The sequence below is a fragment of the Coccinella septempunctata genome, chromosome 9 (genome assembly GCF_907165205.1).
Source record: "Coccinella septempunctata chromosome 9, icCocSept1.1, whole genome shotgun sequence".
In the NCBI taxonomy this organism is placed as follows: Eukaryota; Metazoa; Arthropoda; class Insecta; order Coleoptera; family Coccinellidae; genus Coccinella; species Coccinella septempunctata.
In genome coordinates this window covers 19843434-19865731 of record NC_058197.1, presented here as the reverse complement: position 1 = coordinate 19865731, position 22298 = coordinate 19843434, and the positions used below count along the sequence as shown (strand labels likewise).

The window sequence follows — 22298 nt, the reverse complement described above, 5'->3', positions numbered from 1 at the left end:
TGAAGACTATTGTTTCTTGGAAAATCCAAAAATCCCGATTGATATCCACCTTCCGGCAAATTAGTCATTTCGATGTAGTTCCGTAAAACCGGAGAGTCATTGCTGGATCGTTATCTTCGGTTGAGACCCGATTCAGATAATCGAATACGTGATTCAGTCCATCCGGGTCCGTCGACATGAAGATCTCCTCGATCTCGAGCTGCGTCCTTCTGCATTTTATAGTCGGGGTTTTGAGCGACCGGGTTCAAAGATGTTGCCCCGTCGGACAAGAGATGGTGCAGAGGAACACCACGCTGTCATGCGTACCCCACGAAGGGGGTAGGGTACAATCGAATTTTCTCCAAAACGACTTCGTCTCCGAGGGAATTAAAGGATCCTGCATCGACGTTTTATGGAATAACGAAACGTATAGTTTCGACGTGGACGACCAAGGACTGATACAGAAGAAGGAAAGGGAAAAAGTCGATCTTTACCCCAAATGTTGCCATCTGGGACACGACTACAACGAAAAATTTCACTCTTGTCAACCGTCGAGGAACACTTCCCTCATCGAGAGTGGCATACCACCAAACTCCTTCATCTCAATCGGTTTACCGAGATGCGAGATCATACGCGATATTCCAATAACTACCTTGAGTGACATAGAATGGACCAGCTCTAAAGTGAAACTCAAAACGGAGGATCGAAGCTTTGAAGAAGGACAGTTCTGCTTGGATGCCACAGATTCGGATTCATTCGTTGTGAGGGTTTGCGAGGATCGGGACGTTTGTGAAAGGATCAGGTGTATCCGGAAGTGCTGTCAAGATGGACAAAGTTTCGTCAACGGATCGAAGTGTAAAGACACCTTTAAGTACGGAGTTGATCTTCGTGCCTCCAGTAAAATTGCAAAGCCTGACGGTGAGATACTATTTCATTTCACGTATAATTTGTATAATTTCATCGAGGCACCCACAACAGATCCTTAGAATGATGGATCATTATATTCACACCCTTATCCTGATCAGATTTTAGACAGATCGAGAAATTCGATTCATGCGTGCAGATTAAAGGTTCTATATTTATCTCAGAACCGATTCTTACCGCAAAAGGAAGTGTCGCAACCTTATCATCATTGATATTATTTATACACCCAAAATATAAACCACGAGCGATGTCGGAATGATTCAAATGCTGTGTCAACAAAACTTGCAAGTGCAGAAAACGACATCATTATTATACAGATGAGTGATACTTATATTTTGACCGATTCTTTTCGACCAAATCACTGGCTGCAGTTTGATTCATTGCTCGTACATCCACAACAATGAAAACCTTAGTAGATCTTTGATGGGAGAGACTATCTCTCCTCACACACTAAGTCACAGAACACTGGAGTCTATTCATTCCCAACAGACCAACAGGGAAGACCCTCATACAACTGATATCTATCATTTCAGCACCCTTCGTCATTGTTCACGGTATGCCAAGACCCATCTACATCCTCAAGGACAACAAGAACTTCGACATAGACGAATCAGGAACGTTCTCAGTATATACCAACATTTCCGAATCCTTCAACCATTACGGTCCCTTTGAACAGTCCTATTGCATCGAACACGCGTATAAGAAAGGAAGATTGGACGGTTATACCCTCTTTTCGAGGGCGCTGAAGCCTCAGTTGCAAATCAAATTCGCAGTGACCAGATGGATCAAGATACTCTCTTGCATCTTCCTCTTCCTGACCATGATGGTATATCTGACGCTTCCCAAGATGCTCAACCTTTTCGGGAAGATCTTGCTTAGCTATAGCTTCGCAACGTTCTTATTCTTCTTCTTCCTCTGTCTTTCTCAGTTTTTATCAACCGAATACAACGACTTGGTCTGCAAAATTATGGGTAGGAGAGTTCCTTAGGTATATTGATTCGACCAATCTGAACTTTACCTATTTTTAGGGTTCTTGACAATCATGGCAAGCTTCTGGAGCTTCACCTGGCTTCATATTATGTGCATAGATATCTGGATTTCTTTCGGGTATGTAACAACCCCCAAAAACCCTCTGGATTAACCATTCTTAATTTCACAGAACTCCCAGAACCTTCTCTGGGCCTCTACAGAGAAACGAGTTGAAGAAATTGATCCAGTATAGCATCTACGGTTGGGGAGTACCATTCGTTTGGATCCTGATAATCGTTTTATTCAATGTTACAACGATTTTACCAAAGTCTCTACACCCTTACGTAGGATACAAGAAATGCTACATGGAGAATACAGGAGATCGTGAGTTGTATAGCAACAGATCCTTCAGTGTACTCATTTTAGTTTTCAGAGCCCGGCAATTATGCTTATAATCTGTTCATAACACTGCCGGTACTGATGCAGCAGATAGCGAACATTGTCCTCTTCGTGAAAACACTAATATACTGTCTGAAAATTCGTGGGGATATACAGAGGATGAATGAATCTTCAAAAAAAAATTACAGGGTTGGAAAGGAAGAGTAAGTTGAAGTGAAATGATCCGGTATTACTTTTATGGAATTTCATTATTTTCAGATTGAATTTAGTGATGAAATTAGCTGTTATTATGGGCGTTTCCTTCATTTTCGAAACCATCTCATCCATGTTTGACTTCAGCAAGAACTCCGTGGCCAGAAACATCGAAGTGGCGGGAGATACGATCAATTGTTTACAAGGTACATCTTCCTATATGACGAAACCCTCGAGTTAATCTGGATTTTTGCAGGTGTGTTTATATTCGTGGTATTCATATGCAAGAGAAAGATCTTCGACAGTCTTCTGGAAAGATGGAAGGGAAGAAAACCCTGCAAGTTTGAATGTTCATCAAGCATGGCTACTCAGGATAGTCTACATACCAATAGCACCAAACGAGGAACCATGACTTTGCATTAGATAGATTAACAAGTTTCCTTGTAACTAGAATATTCCATGATACTCGAGTATTCCAATAAAGACTGCTTTAATTTTCGTATTTTTGTGATTTACCATTTCAAATAATCATCACCCTTGATGATGGAGTGAATTTTGTATGAAGCTCAATGACAGTGAACGTAGGATCCGCCAATTTACATCATATCCGCACCATGAGGTGTTAGACAACACACAATATCATCAACTGTTTCATGTGTGACCTTCCACGAATAACGTATGCCAACTCGCAACATAGGCAACCCAAAAAATCTTATACTGTATCATTGGAAGTCTGTGAAAGTCGTTGGGATTTTTCGCCTTTGATAACGGAGGTAAACATAGGATGTTTATTTTTGTCTCGGTAATAATCTGATTCAATCCATCACACTTGCCTCCTCTGATTAGAGTATTTTACGGACAAGACTTCGTGGCATTTGCATTCGTTTCTCGTGAAATTATCCACAGCTCGCACAGAAAAAACAGCGTTTTGGGAATGGTTTGGGGTAAGGATGAATTAGAATATCCTACAGAAGATTCGCTAGGGTCTTCTGGCTCCTGCCAGATCTGGATCGATGTTCGCATCCGGCTCGAAGGACCAAATCCCTTCGACCCCTGCCGTGGCGGATATATCGACGTGAACACACGCAAACCGTCGCGATAGCGACATTAGAATGTCTCTCGGACCTTTTACTATGAGGGGTGGGGACGTTCCTCATCTAGCAGCGGGGCAGGCACGCTCGGACGTCTACGATGACGGTGCGCTATCAGCGACTAGCCCGAAAGCAGCAGAACCTGCGTCAGTACGGTTCTAACGTGCTTTACGTTAGCGTGACGCCGCCGCCGGTCGTGCTCTACGTCGTCTCTCGCCCCCCAGTCGATAAGCGCCGCGATGCGGACCTAGTGTAGATTGTTTTCATTATTATTATTAGACGTCGCTGACGTTCCCGATGACGCGCGCCGACGCTGCAGCTTCGATGGCCAGATGATAAGGACGCCGCCGATTCGTTCACGCTTCAATGCCAGTTTTTCAAGCCAGTTTCTAACGTTAGATTTGCAATACTCGTTCGTTTATAGGTGCCAGTCGTCTTCGAGATTCGGGAGACATAAAGGTTTGTACTGCTGCTTCTACGACAATATTGTCCGCCTCCCGAAGATTGATTTCCTTGATGACACGGACACGAAACCCTGTAACAATTCACCTATCGTGTGGCAAATCCATTTGTTATGTCTGTTTTGTTGTCAAAAGTCTTGTTGATTGCTACACTTGGGTTCCATCAAAATTCTCTCGGTGTTTCATAATGAAACAATATCTTCACTTATAAAATTGATAACCCAAACGTAGGAAAACAATGAGTTACTATTTTCCCAGCTGTCACTCTGAGAATCGCAGATCAACACCTGAAAAAACGCTCAAAAACGTCGCTGTCTTAACCAACTTCGCAATATTTTTTTACCACGGTACGGTACCCCGACTGGGAGAACATTTCGCGTAGTTTTATTAACCTCGTAATGGTTTAAATTAATTGTTATGCTGATAGAGCTTTATTATTGTAATTACGATGAAGAATGACACACTGAAACGATTCAAGTGATATCGACGTTATTTAATCTTGACATGGGGAACCTCTTCTCTAGTAGAACTTGAAGAAACATTTGATTGACGAAGGAATATTCGGATTTCAAGTAAAACAGGGTAGGAGAAAGAGCCATCATTCAGCTATATCAATACTAGAATTAACACAACCGTTCACGTAGATCATTGAAGTTGAATCCAAGCGTGCTGGAGATAATGCTAGATGTGGAAGATCCTGGTTTCCCCTGTTGGGATGTAGCAGTAGGTTGTCATTCAAAAATTGTCGTCAATAGCTGCTCGAAACTGTGAGACTACTTCGATGATGATTTCATCAACATATGACTGAGAGTTTGGTTCTTGGAGACACTAATACATACATCACTTCTGTCTCCTCAAAAGGGATGGACTTCTTGAACACAGCGGCTGTTTCTTCGTGCTCGTGGACTATCAGAAAAACGCCCGTGGTGTGATCGTACCTTAAGGCCACATCGCAGCCCGCGGCCTCTCCCAATTCCCGATCCATCGCTTGGCAAGGATACAAATAGCACAATAATAACCCGTATCGCATCCAAAAACAATGACACCTTCGGCGTCGTCTAGTTCGATTCCACGACTCGGCTTTGTATTAATTATTCACGTGGCCGCGTTCGTTTGTTTAGATGGCTCGTGTTGGGCGATAAAGCAGATAACGTATCTATTTATGTCAATTGACCAAAGTGTATGAAAACATACACGCCCAGTCGCTTTGCTGCCTATTGCCAGTCAGTCGCTTCCGCGTTTATTCCAAGTGATACCGGTCGGTCGGATCAGTTTTCGCTACAACTAAAAATTGATTTTGAATCACAAGGAATTCTTCGATGAAGTTGTCGTTGATGGCTTTCGGAAGTTGGCCTTGTCTTTCTTAACCCATATATCATAATGAAGTGAAGGTAAAAGTGCTCGTGGTTTGTCAAACGCTACTTGTTCGTCTGCTATTTTTCGATATACCATACATCTGTCGTTTTTGCCAACAAAAGTAGGTACATCACTCGCCACAACTAACAAATATCTCAATGTTATAAGGGATTCAGGGTAACCAACATCATGGTATATCCTAAATTTAACTGGATCTCTTTCAGACTCCAGCCTCCCAATGCATCCTGATCTCTAGTCACCATAATTTTTACTCTACTTTATATAATACCTATATTGAACGATACAAGAAGTATCCAACTGCTTCGGTCTGGAATATCTATTCAATTCCTATTTCTCCTTATTGTTATTTTCAGCGTGTACGTACCACAGTTCATTCTCAAACATGTGAGCACCGGTTGAATCGTGTTTTCCTATATCCCCCTGCATGTTACAACCAGTTTCGAGGAAAATCTAAACGAACTCAATCTAATTATGTCATCATTTTGCAGATTCGTGTAGATGCCTGTGAAACCGTTGATGGCGCCCCCTCAGCACAATCCAAGAAGTGTTATATATCGGTTTATTTAGCTAACGCGGTGTTATCTGGACCAGTCCGGATTCAATATCAACCTCGTATCTGCTGTTTTCATTTCTGGAACGTCCACAGAAACATTTTCATGGTTTTCATGGTGAGTACACCTTCTGACTAACTATGCAGTTCTCCATACCCATAATTCTTTAGGTGAAGAAGACTCCGAATTGTTTTTGGGCGTTTCCTAGTTCCACGAACAATAGGAAGACGCCTTTAGCAAAGTCGCACTTGTGAAAGTTGCAGAGGAGACCAAGCCTTTCCTTCACCCGTAATAAATCTAAGAAGATCCATTGTGTGATGCAAATTAAAACGCGGTAAAGATTCGTCGTTAACTACAGTCAACTGATGAGCGATATCATAAATATCGGAGTGGCCACCTAAACAACACGAGAATATCGCTCGGCATTTTTTTACGAGCGATAACTGTCCCGAAGATTATAAACTATAGCATGTCCGATGTCCCGTAAGCACCAGAATTCACGCTGTTAACCAAAAATCGATACTTTTGCCCGTAAAAAAGAAGAAGGCTGCAAATTGAAACGTCCCATAAATAGCGATCGAGAGTCCGGTGTCGTGTAACGTGTTTCTACCGGTTAACAGCGATTATCTTATCGAGGATGCAATTTTCAAGATGCCAGACTTGAAGCCGGCCCGAAATAAGGTCGATGGGCAATTTGTCGACGCCCGCAAAGGCCCAAACGTACCGCATACCGCAATTAACGATTCGCGCGGTCGTGTCTCTATGCTCATTTGGGCGAATCAGACGCGGATTCACCAAAAGTATCAATTATCGGATTTATATTGGGAGTTATGGCTCCTTGAGGGGCGACTCCGTATGGTTCCATGTTATTTATCGACCAGTAATTTTGGAGCCCGCAATATTTACAATGTGAATTATATTTAATACCAGTGTATCGGTAGATTCTCCTCTGTGGCTATGACAGTCGCGATAGAAGACTTTGAATTGACGCTTTTTCACACAGTTTCATGAGCTGTTCTGAGGCAGATGGGGAGACGTGAATATCTATCGAAAAACTGTCACTCGTTGTTGCATTTCCGAAACGACACGCTATCTCTCACGCCAGTTCATGCCCACACTGAACTACTTCATAATCATTTTCGCATTATCGACATTTTAAGCATGCAAACTGCGTTCATTTCTTGCTGCAAAGTGCCAGGCGTGTCCCAATGGGCTTCTTAATTGTTTTTAATATATCGAAACGTTCGTTTATTGAATAAACACACGGTTCGTACGGGTGTAAACATTGCTCGCTTAACGGGGCTACACGTTCCGAGTTTCTCTCGAGAGTACTTGACCACCTTCGAGAGTTTCTGATGCTCGAAGTGTTCGCCTTTGGTCAAAATTGGATGAAAAACGTCTTGCGGATTCTGGGAATACATTCATCTGCTCCTCCCAGCTTCTTCTTGTCCATTGTAGATTGCCAGGACCAATAGCCAACATTGATATCTTCTCAGAGAACCTTCATCGACTCTATACTTTAAAAATTCATTGAGCAATCGTGGATCAAAACGAGAATTACGATAAAACGTTAGAAAATCGTCATTTCGCGATGAGTGCAATAAAAACCGAGCGTCTTATGCGGGCAAATATGTGCGATAATTCATTTCTGCACGTAATGAGTTCAACTTTGGACTCGTCCGTAAATTACAAAGGCGCGAAATAACGCTCAACGACGTTTTATTATGAATTTGCGCGTGGCTGTTTCTGGGAAATCGCTTCATTACGCTAATGGCGAATATTAGCGGACGAAATCGCGAGGTAAAAGGCATCGATTGTGTTACGGAGAAAGCGGAGTTAAACCGCGGATAGGTTGCTAATAGCCGGAATGGGGTCAGAAGGGTGGTTTACAGTTTGGTAAGGGGGTAACATTTCACCGAGACCTCAAGGTCTATTGTGCCTCTCATCAGAGCTCTTTTCATCTACAGCTCGCCCTCCAACTCCATAGTTCGAATGAACTCCAGTATCTGAGAGGGCTTCAAGGAGGCTGAGTTATTGTACCTCCTGTATTTTCCTTTCGAAGGCTTGCAATGACGAGGCATTCTGTAACCAGGTGAACAGAAGTTTCCTCTTCTTCCTCACAGAATCTACACACGTCAATTCCTGATGAGCCCATTTTCACCATATGCTTTCTGAGGCGACAATGTCCTGAGAGGAAGCCAATGAAGAGGCACAACTTATTCTTACGCATATCCAAATACTTCCTGGATCTTTAGTTTTGAAATTCCGAAGGAACTTTTTGAAATTATCCACGCTCCTGTTTCTCTCTTGGTTTCTTCCTCCTCCAAAGACTCTCTCTTATAGGTGCATTATCCTATACCACAGAAAGACTCTTTGCCAGGAAGTGGCGTTTGTGTTTCTTTCTGGAAAGGTTAGGAGGGTAACCAGGACGTCTTTTTGCCATATATCAGTGGAGAGTTTAAGAACTATGAGGAAATCCTTTCAATCCCTCCCGAAACGACAGGATTTGTACGGAGATCGATAGATGGCGCATGGATATGTATTGCACTTAGGAGCCTTCTTTCGATTCTCCACATCTGCACGTTTTATTGAAATGACATCAGTTCTTCATTAATCCTTCGATAGGCACAGTAACGCAAATTCTCCGGAAATATTAGTCGAGAGTTTATCTTCTGCCTTCCTCTAATTTTATCTCGTGGAATAATGAAGTCGAACAAAGAACGCGCATCACCTTTCGAACGAAAACCGGGTAGCATCATCACAATGTGCATCGGGCTATTTTTATCTGGGGCACGGCCTTATGTAAATCAGATTGAGCGATCTCGTACGCTCCGTGCATCTTTTCGCAACCTTTATGAATAATTTTAAGGTTAGGATGGTGGCATTTGAGCCATGGGAATGTCGCCGTCGCCGTGGTACCGACATAATAAAAGCGAGAAGATGAGCAGCCGACCTAGCCCACATCTTTCACCACGGAGGCGTTCTGCTTCGTGCCGCTTTTCCCTGTGGGAGAGGCAGTCGGCCATTTAGGATTTGTCACTCGCGTTTCGCAAACCCTAGCTTCAAATTGTCCAGCGCAGAGCCGAGTATCGTGTCCGAAATGATTCTTCGACGAAGATTCACAAACGAGAGAAGATCCCCCGGCGCAATCTAGACGGCCACGGTTCGCGCGGCCGATAAAAATCAGTAGGCCCCGAGGGCGTAGACCGGAAGTGTTGAATAACACGACAACAACAACAACAACGGCGGAGCTGCACACTGCCCGCTTCAATTGCCACCCACATTTCCGGCGTGTAACTCGGTGAGCGCTCTTATCGCATCCTTTCCTCGTTGTTGCCGTTGCCGTGCACCACCAGGGACGGATCGAAACGCCCGCTATGCGGATTCCAACAAGATCACGATCGACCATGCTCGAAATTCCACGAACGATTGGAATCCAACACTGCGAGGACTAGGAAGTACATTCATCAGAGAACATCTCGAATTTGAGAGGGTGTCGAGAAAAAAATTGGTCCAAGAATAGCGCCCTGGGGTACTCCATAGGTTCCTTCTCTAGGATGCCTAACTACATCGTCGATCTCAAGTCGTTGTTGGAGACTTTATTACTGTTATCTCTGCCAAAGGTATGCTTCCTTCCTCTTGCACTGTTTACTCTGATTTTCAACTACAAAAAGCTTCAGTAAAGTGTTCTAACGTCGATCTCTATCTTGCGACCACAATTACAGAAGATCCGGAGCGGACTACGCCCCTGCACTTCCGACCTCCGCCATTATCAGCGTCCCACCCTGAGGACGATTCGAGCTTCTTTGTTCTTGCTTCCACGGCAAGTGCGGAGTCGCGTGTTTTTCTCATCGAGAGCTTTATCATCGGTTCCTCGAGGTGACTCATCGCGTAGGAATCGAATTCGCCTCCTGTCTGCAATTATTGCAAGTGGGCGGTTCCGCGCCCGTTCTGGATTTCCGTCGCGACGATCTGAAGTGCTACCCGAAGCTACGGGGAGCGAAGGGGGTACCCCAAGGGTCTGTTCGGGCCCCCATAAAATTATATTTATGGTTTGATGATTACGTAAAACTCTGACCCCAGCAAATCCTTCCTCATGTTTTCATTAGAGTATCAGTTGATTCGACCAGAACAACTTGTCGCCCATAAGGAAGTACCTCGAGGTCCGGGTCTTGCACAGTTCGTTAGAGGGAATCATCTGCGCTCGTAAAATCAACGCAGTGCCGATTGTATTCCAGATTAGATCCGCCGTACGTAAGGCCGAGAATGATTGTGCAGGTGTAAACTCGTATATTCGACTTTTACGATCGCACTTTAATATTTTATGGAATGTATCTGTTACAGCGAGAGTAATCGATCGTTTTTGTTCCAAATGAGGCCGGGCATTATGATAATCGAGCCGGCCACGACTAATTGGAAGTAATACTGCGCGAAATCGGAACCAACAATGCCACTTGCGTCACAGATCTATCCGCTCTGTCTTATATCGCTGATTTTCGAACGATCCACCATCGCAGAGTCAACTCCCTCTGAGAAATTTCGCAATGACCAAATCACGCACAATTTCGTCGAGGAATCGAACAATAGAAACGCCCGAGGTATACGGGGTGGGTCAAGAACTGGAGCGATGTCATCATGCGTAAGAACCGAAACACTGCCAGTGATCAATACGTCCTTAGGGTAGCATTATCTACATTGCTACGTGCTTCGGGATATTCCATATAAAGAAAGAGGTTGTAAGAATTGTTATGGAAGAGGTTATGGGTAATTTTCAGATGGTTATCGCGAACATTTCCTCTCTTCTTATATCGACGCCATCTGTTAGTGTTTCTTCGAGGTGACAGCACCAACTGAACATCAAATATTCGCCAGAAAGCCAGACGTTACCATGAAATTGAAATTCCATAAAACGAGCAAGATGTTCGTTGTCTATCATGACGACTCCAACCATAAACCACTGATGCAGTTATGGCGAAACGTCCCAGTCCAAAAAAAACCGACCGATTAACCGGAATCGTCGGATAAAATTGAGCAATTTCGTGTTGCGAGTCCGCAAATCGTTAAATTTCGTGGCGATAGACGAATACGTCCATCTAACGTGCAGTCTACCTATTAATGGTCGATCGCAGAAGAACCTGGAAGCCATCTCTCGGGTTATTAGTCCCCTTCTAGACCGTCAGCCTCTCACGGACTTTTACGGTATACACAATTAAGCAGAATGGGCCAATAATCGAGCACAATTCGCAATTTTACTACATCGATAAATCAGGGGGGAAAAACGCGATTCCGAAGATTGTCCATTACCTCGTTCCCATATACGCCATCTTGGGTAATTAATTTCGTTCTGTTGGCCGCCGTGAATGGCATTTTTCGAACGCCTGACACCGATTTGTGGGGAGCATCGCAGTCGGAGAAGGTGCCCGCTGATCGTTATCTAACGATCTTAACAGGAGACGATGGTGGTGGTGGTTAAGAACCACTCAACGGAGGATCATTAGCATTTTACTACTATTGATGATAACAAGAGTATTTCGCAATTAATACTCATTACTTCAACAGATCCGTATAAATTCAAAACAAATCGATACCAGTAACTCTTTTCGAGGATTCAGTAGTTATAGCAAATTCTCTATCTTCTCTGACATCCACCTCTCTCTAGAGATGAGCCTCCGAACAAACAGAGAATCCACAACCTCTGGCTTATTGTATCTAGATCTGATCCTTGCTGCAGTCTACTCGAATTGTGCTTGGTAGCAGCAAATTAATTCCATCTCCAATAGGATTTGAATGAATACATAGCCTCAAAAATGATTAGCCCTCTGCAGCTCCTCAGCTACGACTGATTCAATTCACCCACTCTTTCGTCTAGCCACAAGGACATGTGGAATATCCTATTTTCTAAAGGGATTCTCCAAGGAGAAGGTATACGTCCATGTCCATGTCAGATTCAGGTTATTTCAGCGGTGCGTTAGCATTGTAAAATTCACCCGTACGAGCAGCGAAGGTGATCGGGTTCTTTTTCACTTGTCGATACAACAAAGAAAGGTGCATAATTCAAACTGGCATGTCTTAAATTCCTCATAGAAGTCGAACATGTTGCCACTACATCATCTCGGATCGCTCCTTCAGAGGAAGGACTCTTGTCGTTAGATTGAACGCTGGGAGACTTTTGAAAAGGAGGTCGATGTTTTGTTAGGTTAGAGATGGCAGCTAATTTGTTCCGTAAGGTAAGGGATAAGATCCTTCATAGACTAGGCGTTGACGTTTCTTGTACCCTAAGAACCTGACAAACTACATATCTAGTTAGAGCATCGGAGGGTCCTCAAAGTTAACATTATTCCTACCAACGCACGGGTCCCTAGTTTTGACATTAATATGCACTCTTCGGCATGTATCGTGAAAAAGTTTCGAAAGTTTCGGAAACTTCATCTTCGAACCTTTGGCTTTGGTCCTTCCGTGATCGCCTTTCAGTTTTCATCATGTCGAAACCGAACCAATTACCGTTCGATTCCGAGCGGAACCCATTACGGAGAGTTAGAAGGGAACAAACGCTCGAAATTAAACGGCGATCTTGACCTTACCGACAGTCGAAAAACGATTTTTTTCTACCAAACAAACGTTTCGTGTCGTTGCTAATACGTGGATATCGTTCCTATTTAGGTTTTCCTTTCACCCCGATTAGAAGTCAATGTTGCTCAAGGTGAAGTTGGTCGAATCGGAAATTTCGTTCAAGTTTCTAAGTGCAGAAAGGTACTCTGTCACTTTTACTCTGGCTCAGTTCCAGAATGTTATGGAAACAAGTTCATAATTTATCATGGTGTTAACCCTTTCGATTTGATATTCACAAAGAAACTCTCATAGTTGTCTTTAAGATTTTGACGAGATCACGCGCGTCTTATCGCAATTTCTGCGATCCGGCTCGAAGGACCAGAAACGGTCGAGCAATCAAATCGGATATTTTGGGATGAAAACAACCAAGAGAAGCTCTCGTTTAACGTTATCGCTTCCAAGAAGAATCTACGTCGATATATCTGCAAGACGGTCGAGTTTCGGACGACCTATGGAACCTCGAAAAAAAAAATGTGTCAAGACTAGGATCTGGCACCGTCATACTGATGAGCGAACGTACGGGCCTCAAGGCGAACGGGTCGCATCTTTCGTCGTTTTTTCTTGGTCGTCATCGAGGCGTGGTTCCGCCCGATGACGTAAGATAAGATATGAATAAACAATACCGACTGTTGATGTATCTACCGCGGGATACCTGCTGCACGTTGCGGTGGGGATACTTGTTTTGGAGGGATTTTGCATCGAAACGGATTCGTTTACTCTCTTCAGAGAGTAACTAAACTGTTAACATTGGAATTGGTGCCTGCTTCGCATCGGAATTTGCATCAAAAATTGAAGAAGAAGCAGGCATTAGTTACTAAGGCTTCCCTCTTGAACCAAAGTGCCATCATCTTGGAATCAAGTTCAGTTCTATCCACCTAGCCCTCCCCAGCTTCAATCGAGGCTTGACCAATGGTTGGCACTCTAGGAATTGAGTCTTTCAACATCGAACTCTCAAAATATATCAAAGACCTGAGCGAAGACTTGATGCAGGGAAGAAATCTAATTAAAAGAACGTAAACACAACATAACTGTCCGCTGTGCTCGGTCTTTTGTTCTCTCGACGTGACTGATGCTTCTCCCAAATAAATTCCTATAAATCACCGACAACCGTCGTACACGGACGTCTCGAGGGCCAGGGGCGTAGAGCTATTTGAGAAACAAAAGTTTCTAAACTTCGCGTGTAGTCATTCCAAACGACTACCATACATCATCTGCTGTCTCGGGTACATTCATCAAATTTTGTTATCTGGGCCCGTAACCACTCGACGATGAATAATTCGACAATGTCCGGACGCGTCGCTTTTATATGTGTAACGGAGACCAAGTTTATGGACGCTCAACGTAAACAATCTTCTGTGGAATGGGTTTCCAAAATGTTGATGAAGTGACCATGAACAAATCTACTGTCCTCTTGAGAATTTTGTTAATTTCCCGCATAAACGTAGCACCCACGTCTCGAGACACATGAAACCAATAAAAGATAGAATAAGAGGCGTCATAAATGTTTCTTGTCATAATACAAGATTCACATCATAGAATGGTACTAATTCGTACGATGTTACTGCCTCCTACGCCGAGCACCTACAACTCTCCAAACCTATCCCAGGTACATACATTACAGCTGGAATCCCGAAGATACGGGTGCCATGGGTGTTTCCCATTTGACCCTCAACCCATGATCATCCGTAGATGGATATTCGCATGGTTATTATGGCAGATATCCGTTACTGTTTTATTAGCGTGGGGCAGGCCGAACAGTTTTGGCTCGATTCTGGTTTCAGATTCTTGGATCTACGTTCGGCATATTCTGAATAGTTTTTCACTGAGCCACACAAGGTTATATCTTCATGCCAAACATTCGTATCTCTTTTCTCATGCCCAACACTGACCGAAGCGTCATTTTTCATCTCAACCAATTAATCAACGAATTATCTTTTGATCAAGTCAGATTAGTCGTAGATCATCAAGGATAGATAAGCTTGGTGAGAATCGAATTTTGCAGCGAAAACGACTTGATGTCCTTAAATGGGCTTTCCTAACTCTTCTGTCTATGAGCCAGTGGACACTCAACAGGTATCTCCTAACAGTTTCTTTCGTATGTCTTTCATGGTGTGTGTACCCTTGGAGAAAAGAGAGGCCCGAATGTCCTGAATGGTCCCAAGTGTACTCGTTAGTCTAACTTTGCTTTCTATGCCTGCGTGGGTTTGCTATTTCTCGAAACTGAAAGAATAGCAGGCGAAATTCTATCACTCCTAATTTTCATCTTTCTCGTAAACCAGATTTGCGAATAGTAGGTGTACCCGATTCTCGTGGTGCCCTGGGATTCTCGACGCCCACCCGACTACTTCGATCTGATTCACACGGTCGTAATCGATTACGACGTATATCGACATTTGGATTTTAGGCGTGACAATTCTTCGAGCATCTCATCTAACCACCTACCCGAAATTATTCCTCTTCTATTATACTCTTCTCTCGGTGTACGGCCTCGACGCTAAACTACTCCTTTCGCGTCCCGAGCGTTCTATTGCAACTTTGAACTTTCTAACTCGTTCATAAATCGAGTCTCTCGCTCTCCCGCCAACCGTGGGAATCGGTTCAGTTTTGGTTCACTTGTCAGCCAGACTAAGGGATCCGCCGCACCGAATTGTGTGTCTGCGTAAAAGTAACTTCTTCTATCTATTTGGTAGTCGGTATATCTATACGGCCTCCAGCCTTGATGCAATTTTACTCGAAAAGCGAAACAAAGTTACCCAACCGATGACATACGATATTAATTACTCGCAGAGCGACTGTCAGAGTTGGACTCGTTTTTTTATGGTTATCGACGTTTTCTTCAGTATTCGGCGTTTAAGTCTGAGGGCTCTTCGACACCAGAACCGCGTTCTCGTTGCCATAATTCACCCGAAATATCGAAGAATACGACAAGTCTTCTCCGATGACCACTAAAAAACATTTACGATCCATTAAACGTTTGGAAGAACGAAGGTCTCAATTATGACCCATCTAAAAAAATAATTTACGCATCGCGCCTCCCATCAATTCAAATTTCAACATTTTAGTCAATTAGCGCGGCAGCAGTCCAATTTATGCCCGTTTTTTCTGCCCTCGATCGGCGGAACAATTTCAAATTAAATCGCCGTGTTTATTGGCCTACCTCGAACTAATGGACATCGGTTACATCAAGATCGTGAGGACATTCCTATCGACCTTTCATTGTTGACGGCTGTGCGTGGGACTTGACATCTTTTAAGCGTGAATTACGGCGTCGAGATAGCCGTATATGCACCGAGAAAATTACCCGCTAACGCTACTACACGACACTGTTAGATTGATTCGCTTCATACGCTCCCCGTCGGACAACTTAGAACTCGTAAAATCCGCCAAAATTAACGCTTTACCGTCGCCGTGACGACGGTTGTCACGAAATTAGCGGTCGTCATGCGAACCATTGCGTAGCAACGGTCGTCACGTACGCTATCGCGTGGCTACGGTCGCTAAGGTTACGTGATTTCGACGAGGGCTCACGCGCCACGCGGCTCAATTTCCAAACCCGATTCGTATTCCACCTTCGTCTTTATTGTTTCAATGTTTTACGTGAACAATCCGCGTGCGTACGGTGGTCCGTAATCTGCGGATCGTTCTGTCGTCGATCGTTTATAATATTTCTCGCCGATACGTCGCTTCCTAATGGAAAAGGCAGATGGGTTATTGATGTGGCACGATTGTTGCTGCGTTTTTCGAGAAAGGAACGTAATTGACTAGCGATTGTAGCGTAGGGGTTCGAAGGCAGAGACGGTTTACACTTTTTGTGTGACTAACTTTATGGGTAATGGAGTTTAACGATGAAAAATTATTTTCCCTGTCACTGTACCGCTTCGCAGTAATTGCTGTTCCATTATGCACCCAGTCGTTCCAAATAAAGGCCGATATTATTAGAATATCTCGGAGCCGAGTAGGCCTGGCGCAAGCAGGACGCCTCTTATCAACGGTCTTAAACTTAAACCGTCGTCTTTGCCCATTGTGTTGAAACGATAAGGTCGAGTCGGCAGCGAAACGAGAGGACGATAATATGAGAAACGACCGTAAAATTTTAAGTGTGAATTTTCGACGAAAAAGCGTGCCTTTATTGCCGTCCGGGAGATCTCGACCGAGATCCTTAACCGCATAAGGCGCGATATAAATATCGTTTTGAGCGTATTCGATAATTACGTCCCGGTAATTTAGCGTTCGTTAGGGTCGGAATCGTCGCGTATTTCACGTTTATCGATTGGCTTTTGGGTGGTCGTCGAGCCGAGGGATATGAGCTAAGAGACTGGTCCGGCGAAATAATATCGCTTATTAATTGGTCGTTGGGGGACCTGCTCTCGCGAACTGGGTAATTCGATCATCGAAAATACGCGATAAGACGATTCGACAAGTCTTAATCGACTGTCGCGATGTGCGAAATCTCCGATCGACGAATTTGCGAGGCGAAAGGAACCGTAATATTTACGTTGATAACGTTCACACGAGGCTTTCGAACGATCACTTTCAGATTATGCCCAATCCAAGTTCGAAACCTTCCAATAAACGTCCACAAGTCTATGGAATATGTTCTATGCCGCTGTCCCAGTTCTGTTACATGTCTTTACCCAGCTTAAAAGCAACAAGCTATTAGTTGCCTCGTTGATGAGGCGTTTCCTGGCAGAGTCACGTTACGAAGTTTCGTTACAGGTCTGCGCCCGGCTTTAAATCCACCATATGCATGTTAGATTTAATAAAACACGTGGTTGGTACTTTTTATTCACGAAGTAAAATGGCGGTCGGTTATCTAGCACGTGGAGGTGCTCTAACAAAGGGTCAGGTACAAAGCGTACCGCCCGACGAGGTAGTTCAAGTAATTGTGTGTTCGGCCTGTGCAAAGAGAGAGCAGGTAACATTGGAGCACAGAGTTCACAGAGCATAGGTTCTATACTCTTATTCTTCCTTCGACATTCGTCGTCGGACATTATCAGTATATTTTAAGGGGGGTCAAATTAACATTTGCTAACATGCATATTTATGCCCTGTGTCCACATCGCGCTCACCGAGATTAGGCATGATTTCCCACCCGGCAACCCGCTAATTTGACTTTCCATCCGAGCTAATCGATAGCGAAGGCAATCAAGCAGCAAACAACAACATTGGATAATCCCCCGATGCCCGAACTTCACCTAGAGTATAATAAATGAGCGTATTAATTACCGCCGAAACCCGCGTCCAACATCCATCATCGTGCGTTTCGCAACGGATCATGGGATGCCGGACGACCGCGACTAATCTGAATTTGTGACGCCCGATTTTTTTTTCTCTGCTCTCTTCCACGATAGTCTCTCGATATTACGAACGAAGTGGGTGAAGGTTCGGAAACGGACCATTTTTCAAGTCGCCGTAATGATAATCTGTTATATTACGCTCCCGAGCGCAGATTTTGGGTGTGATGTTAATGGGTTCGATTAATGAGACAAATAAATACGAGGTGCCATTAGTTTTGAGCGATATCGCGTTGAGAAATCCGCCATAGATTCCTATCTGTCGCCCGGAGGAATCCCCTGTGCGGTTCTCACACGTGATCGGAGGTTTATCCCACGTGAATACTTTTACCAAATATCTATGAGAGAAAATTCAAAAAAGTACCAGCAGACCCTTAGTTATCCTGTAGTATAACATCAACTTTCGATTGAAATAGTCCCAGGCTTCCAAGATACCATTCTATAACTCAACTTCTGTACTCAAAAGCCATAATACTCTATGAATTGAATTGGTACTACCCAGCCCTGACTGAAATCGGTGCCAACCTCTTCTCTTTTTCTTCTTCTACGTGTGGTACCCCATCGGGCTGAACTGATGCCTAGTCACCCATTGTTCGTCCACTTGTAGTTAAAGACACTCAAACCCTGAGACACAACGCCACAAGTCTTCATAGAGCAGTCCCTCTTACCATAGGAATCGTAGGTGTTGTGTTTCCTAGGTGTATCATCCTTAACTCTTCAAGGTTGCTGCAGATGAACAGAATATGTTCAATCGTTTCATCAATGCTCCTGCACCAGTGGCACAGGAAACAGCCCCATTCTATTTGAGTGTCAACGAAACATATGGCCAGTTATTGCTCCAGTCACCAGACACATCTCTTTCCTCTCATGAGCCAGGTGTTTTTTGACCTCAGGCACATAGGACGGTCCCTCAATGATAAGCCTCGACTGCCTGCGACCACTTCCCGTACTCCATTCGAGGAAAGTGCCCACCTCACTCTTCTCAAATTGTCGTGTTGACTGTTTTTGTTGAAAACATCAGGATTTGTTTACGTTTTCGTAATATCTGGCTCCAGAGCCAAGAGTGGTTTCCCTCGAGACCAAGAAAAAAGTAGCATCAACACATTACTCCTCAATTTTCTATTCTCATCATGAGTTAATCGGACCTGAAGGGATTTTGGTCGAATATGAGTAGCACTCCAAGAAGTTTTCGACGAAATTCCTCGAAACTAATGAATCCCAATTAAATGGCAACCATTAAGTCGGCCAACAACGATTAACCCTAGCGTATCATAGAGAAATCATAACGAAACATCGATCGTCTCCGCACCTTTTGGAAAAATTTCGACACGGATCATCGTAAGCGGTTTGTTTTTTGCATATCATCCGTAATAATACGGCAGACGCCAGAACCACTGAGCTGTGAGGAAATCGTATAATTACCTCTAATTTCGATGCTCCCAAATTGATACGACGCGTCCGAAGAACTGACAACTAAATTGAGAAACGCGCTCTCGACGTTTTTTGCCTCCGTGCTCGAGAAGATCATCACCAGATTCGGAAATGGTTCTATTTGGACCACGCGAACGGGAGATCCCACACATGTGCTCGAAAGGAGTTGATGGGAACCATCTTTACTGGCTAAGACCAACAACTTCACATAAACTCTAAAGGTGTTAAATCACAACGTCTTGGAGGCCACAAAGTATCGAATCTTCTAGTTAAACTCGACCAATTTTGGCCAGTGGATACAGTGCATTCTCTGACGTGAAATATTAGACGCTCTTCCTATGAAAGGTTGTCGATCTATTCAAATCTGAACTGTTCGCCCGTCCATCTTTCAGAAATCACTCTCGCGATTATATGGAAAAGTGAAATGTTATTCAACGTGGTCCCCTGGTCAGTCGGATGACTTATTGAATCTTCTAGAAAATGCGATAAATCTCTATTATCGACCGTCCTCTATAGCTGGGAGGAAAGCAGATATCAGAGATACCAATACAGGCTCGTAATTATCATTCTCTAATATCTAGCCACCGGGCTTCTCTCCGATGAAGAAACGGCGCAATTATCATAAATTTAAAATGTTAAGAGAGATGAAATATGAGATGGCGAAATTGTGGGTTTATTGTTGAAAGTTAATTGATTTAATTAACGGCTAAACACCGAACAATTGATTACAATACTGGAATTCGTTGTGGTTGGTTTCTCACTGACAACAACAACAACTTCATGAATTTTTTTTCAAGGTGGTTGATCCCGGTAACTTCTCCTTTGCCGGATATCACGGAGACTCGAAATGAACCCTGGGGCACCCCTAAGGCAACAACCAAAATTCATCACTACACCATTTTAGCCGCTCATTTAGTTTTGAGTGTTCCTCTTAGACATTTTAGCTTTAGAAATGTGTCTAGGTAGAAGTGACAGCCAAGCCAATATCGAGAACTACTGTAGAAACCACAGATTATATCTCCAATGTTATCGGCTCGAACTATAATAAATAATAATTCGAACAAGCAGGCTTGAACAAACAGACATGACCTAGAACGTTAACTAGGTGTGGATTTTCATAGACAGCGCTATTTCCTAAACTTTTTTCGCGATACGTATCAATCATTGTTATTCTCGAACAATAGTCACGGTTAAAAAATCGTTAAAGGTTATGGTGACGGGGTTAAAACGTTAAAATTCGCAGATCTTATCGCTTCTATACACCTATTTGACAGCTCGAACTGTTATCGATCTGTTCGGCTACCTTAATAGTCTCTGATGGATATCTTAATGACCCTTTTTTCGTATATGATCAACGCATTTCACAAAAGTCTCATGCTTTGAATTTTTCAGGACGATTGTGCTTTGGATGCCAACAAATGGCCTGGAGCTCCAAGACCAGGGGTTCCAACATCTCCAACAGCCCCAGAGGTGAGTTTAAAAGTACAAAAGATCCTTAAAGAATATGAAAATATTTTTTCCGAGTGATTTTTTATACATAACTTAACGTAGCTTGAGCAGAATGTGACAAAGGGGAACTTTTCACAGAGTTATTTCGACAGAGTCTTCTTCGGCTTGTTCTGTTTTCCTTTCTAGACACTCCCAGCAGTGCGGAACGAAGATTGATATGTTCGAATGTTGAACGTCCATAGAACGTCGTATCTCAGTTGGAAGTGACAGTGTGTATCCATACGTGGTGAATTGAAAGAAATGATATAACATCGTGGTCAACGGAGTGTAAAAGTGGCGAAGTGAAGGTATCATCTATTGGGAAAGAAGCTAACCATCACTGGGTCACATGTGGTTTTATGGATAGACTCTTGTACGGAAACCAGCGGCGGGTAGATAATAGATAAACACATCTTCCCGAGAGATCCCACGAATTGGGATTAAACGTTGGATGAAAATTTCACAGGATCAATTCTTCCAAGGAAATAAAACCATAAGAAGTTTCACGGAACATCTTTAAGCAGAAAAGGTTCGAGCACTTTTTGGCGATGTTGAAAACAAAACAGATTCAACCTTAAAAGACAAAAAGCTCGACATTCAATCGACAGAGTAAAACAGAAGACTCAAACTACACATAGTCGTGAGGATTTTCTGCTGTAGGAAGTTTCGTATCAATTTTTTCGATTGGGAAGTTCTCTATCTGAATTCCAGTCTTGAGACTGCTCGTTTTGGCATCGTTTTCAGCCGCGCCACTGTCTCCGCGTGCTAGTTTGGCGTAGCATCATCCAGCCAGCAGCGGTTGTCGCCCAAGGCCTCCCCGCAAGAAATATATACGAAGTCGCTCCACTTGCGTATGTGTGTTGGTAGTTTGTACAATATGAGTTTGTTTTGTGCAACGTGCCCACACCGGGGCTGGTCCTTTATCGCATCCTCGCTTTTCTCTACCTTTTCCTCCTCTCTGGGCACGGCCGATGCGTCTCTGCCCCGAAGCTAGGTATTTTTTTTAACCGCGTGGGTTCGGGACGAACTCATTCGCTTTGTCGTCGGCAGGTCATTTGAATATTACGAAGGTGGACACGCTAGATTCGGCATGAATAATCCTCACAGTCGTAAACTTCGCCCGTCGATACGGTCGGAAGTCGATTTTAAAACGCGAAATTTCCACGCTTCGCTGGATGTTGGATGGAATCGGAATTTCCTCGAGATGGACGTGAACTCGAGCCATCGTGTTAGAGTGGTGGCATTTCGGTATGTACGTCTCTAAGGCTTGGGCAAAAAACCGAGTAAACTGAGCAGACAAAATCCAGGATTAAACATAAATAGGACCATAATCTATTGAAGGTCCACGATGACGGCATTCACTGATGACATCCAGCACTCACCCCTTCAACTACTTGAAGGAGAGTAGCAAGAACAACTGGATGGAACTTGAAACCCTCAACTTACATCATCAACTTGGGTATTATTTTCCCGATTTAATCTACCAATCCCCAATAAGCCCAGATCGCTTCGATCCGACGTGTAATTCAGGTG

The 22298-nt window shown here is 43.6% G+C and overlaps 2 protein-coding genes and 1 pseudogene across 5 annotated transcripts in view; 2 read left to right on the top strand and 1 right to left on the bottom strand.

Moving 5' to 3' along the window:
* LOC123320324 overlaps positions 1-22298 on the bottom strand; it is a 376599-nt gene that overhangs the window by 224246 nt on the left and 130055 nt on the right. The window lies entirely within an intron of this gene.
* On the top strand, positions 142-2965 carry LOC123320333 (annotated as a pseudogene).
* The window catches only part of LOC123320291 (Krueppel-like factor 7), a 44434-nt gene continuing 25804 nt past the window's right edge, over positions 3669-22298 (top strand). The window contains exons 1-3 of one of the 3 annotated variants that reach the window (XM_044907579.1): positions 3669-4013; positions 5881-6060; positions 20670-20747. In XM_044907579.1, coding sequence (XP_044763514.1) covers positions 6049-6060; positions 20670-20747 — 90 coding nt within the window. In that variant the 5' untranslated portion in view covers positions 3669-4013; positions 5881-6048. Of the gene's footprint in view, positions 4014-5212; positions 5493-5880; positions 6061-20669; positions 20748-22298 lie in introns of those variants that run through there. The other 2 variants (XM_044907581.1, XM_044907580.1) reach the window with 2 other exon arrangements.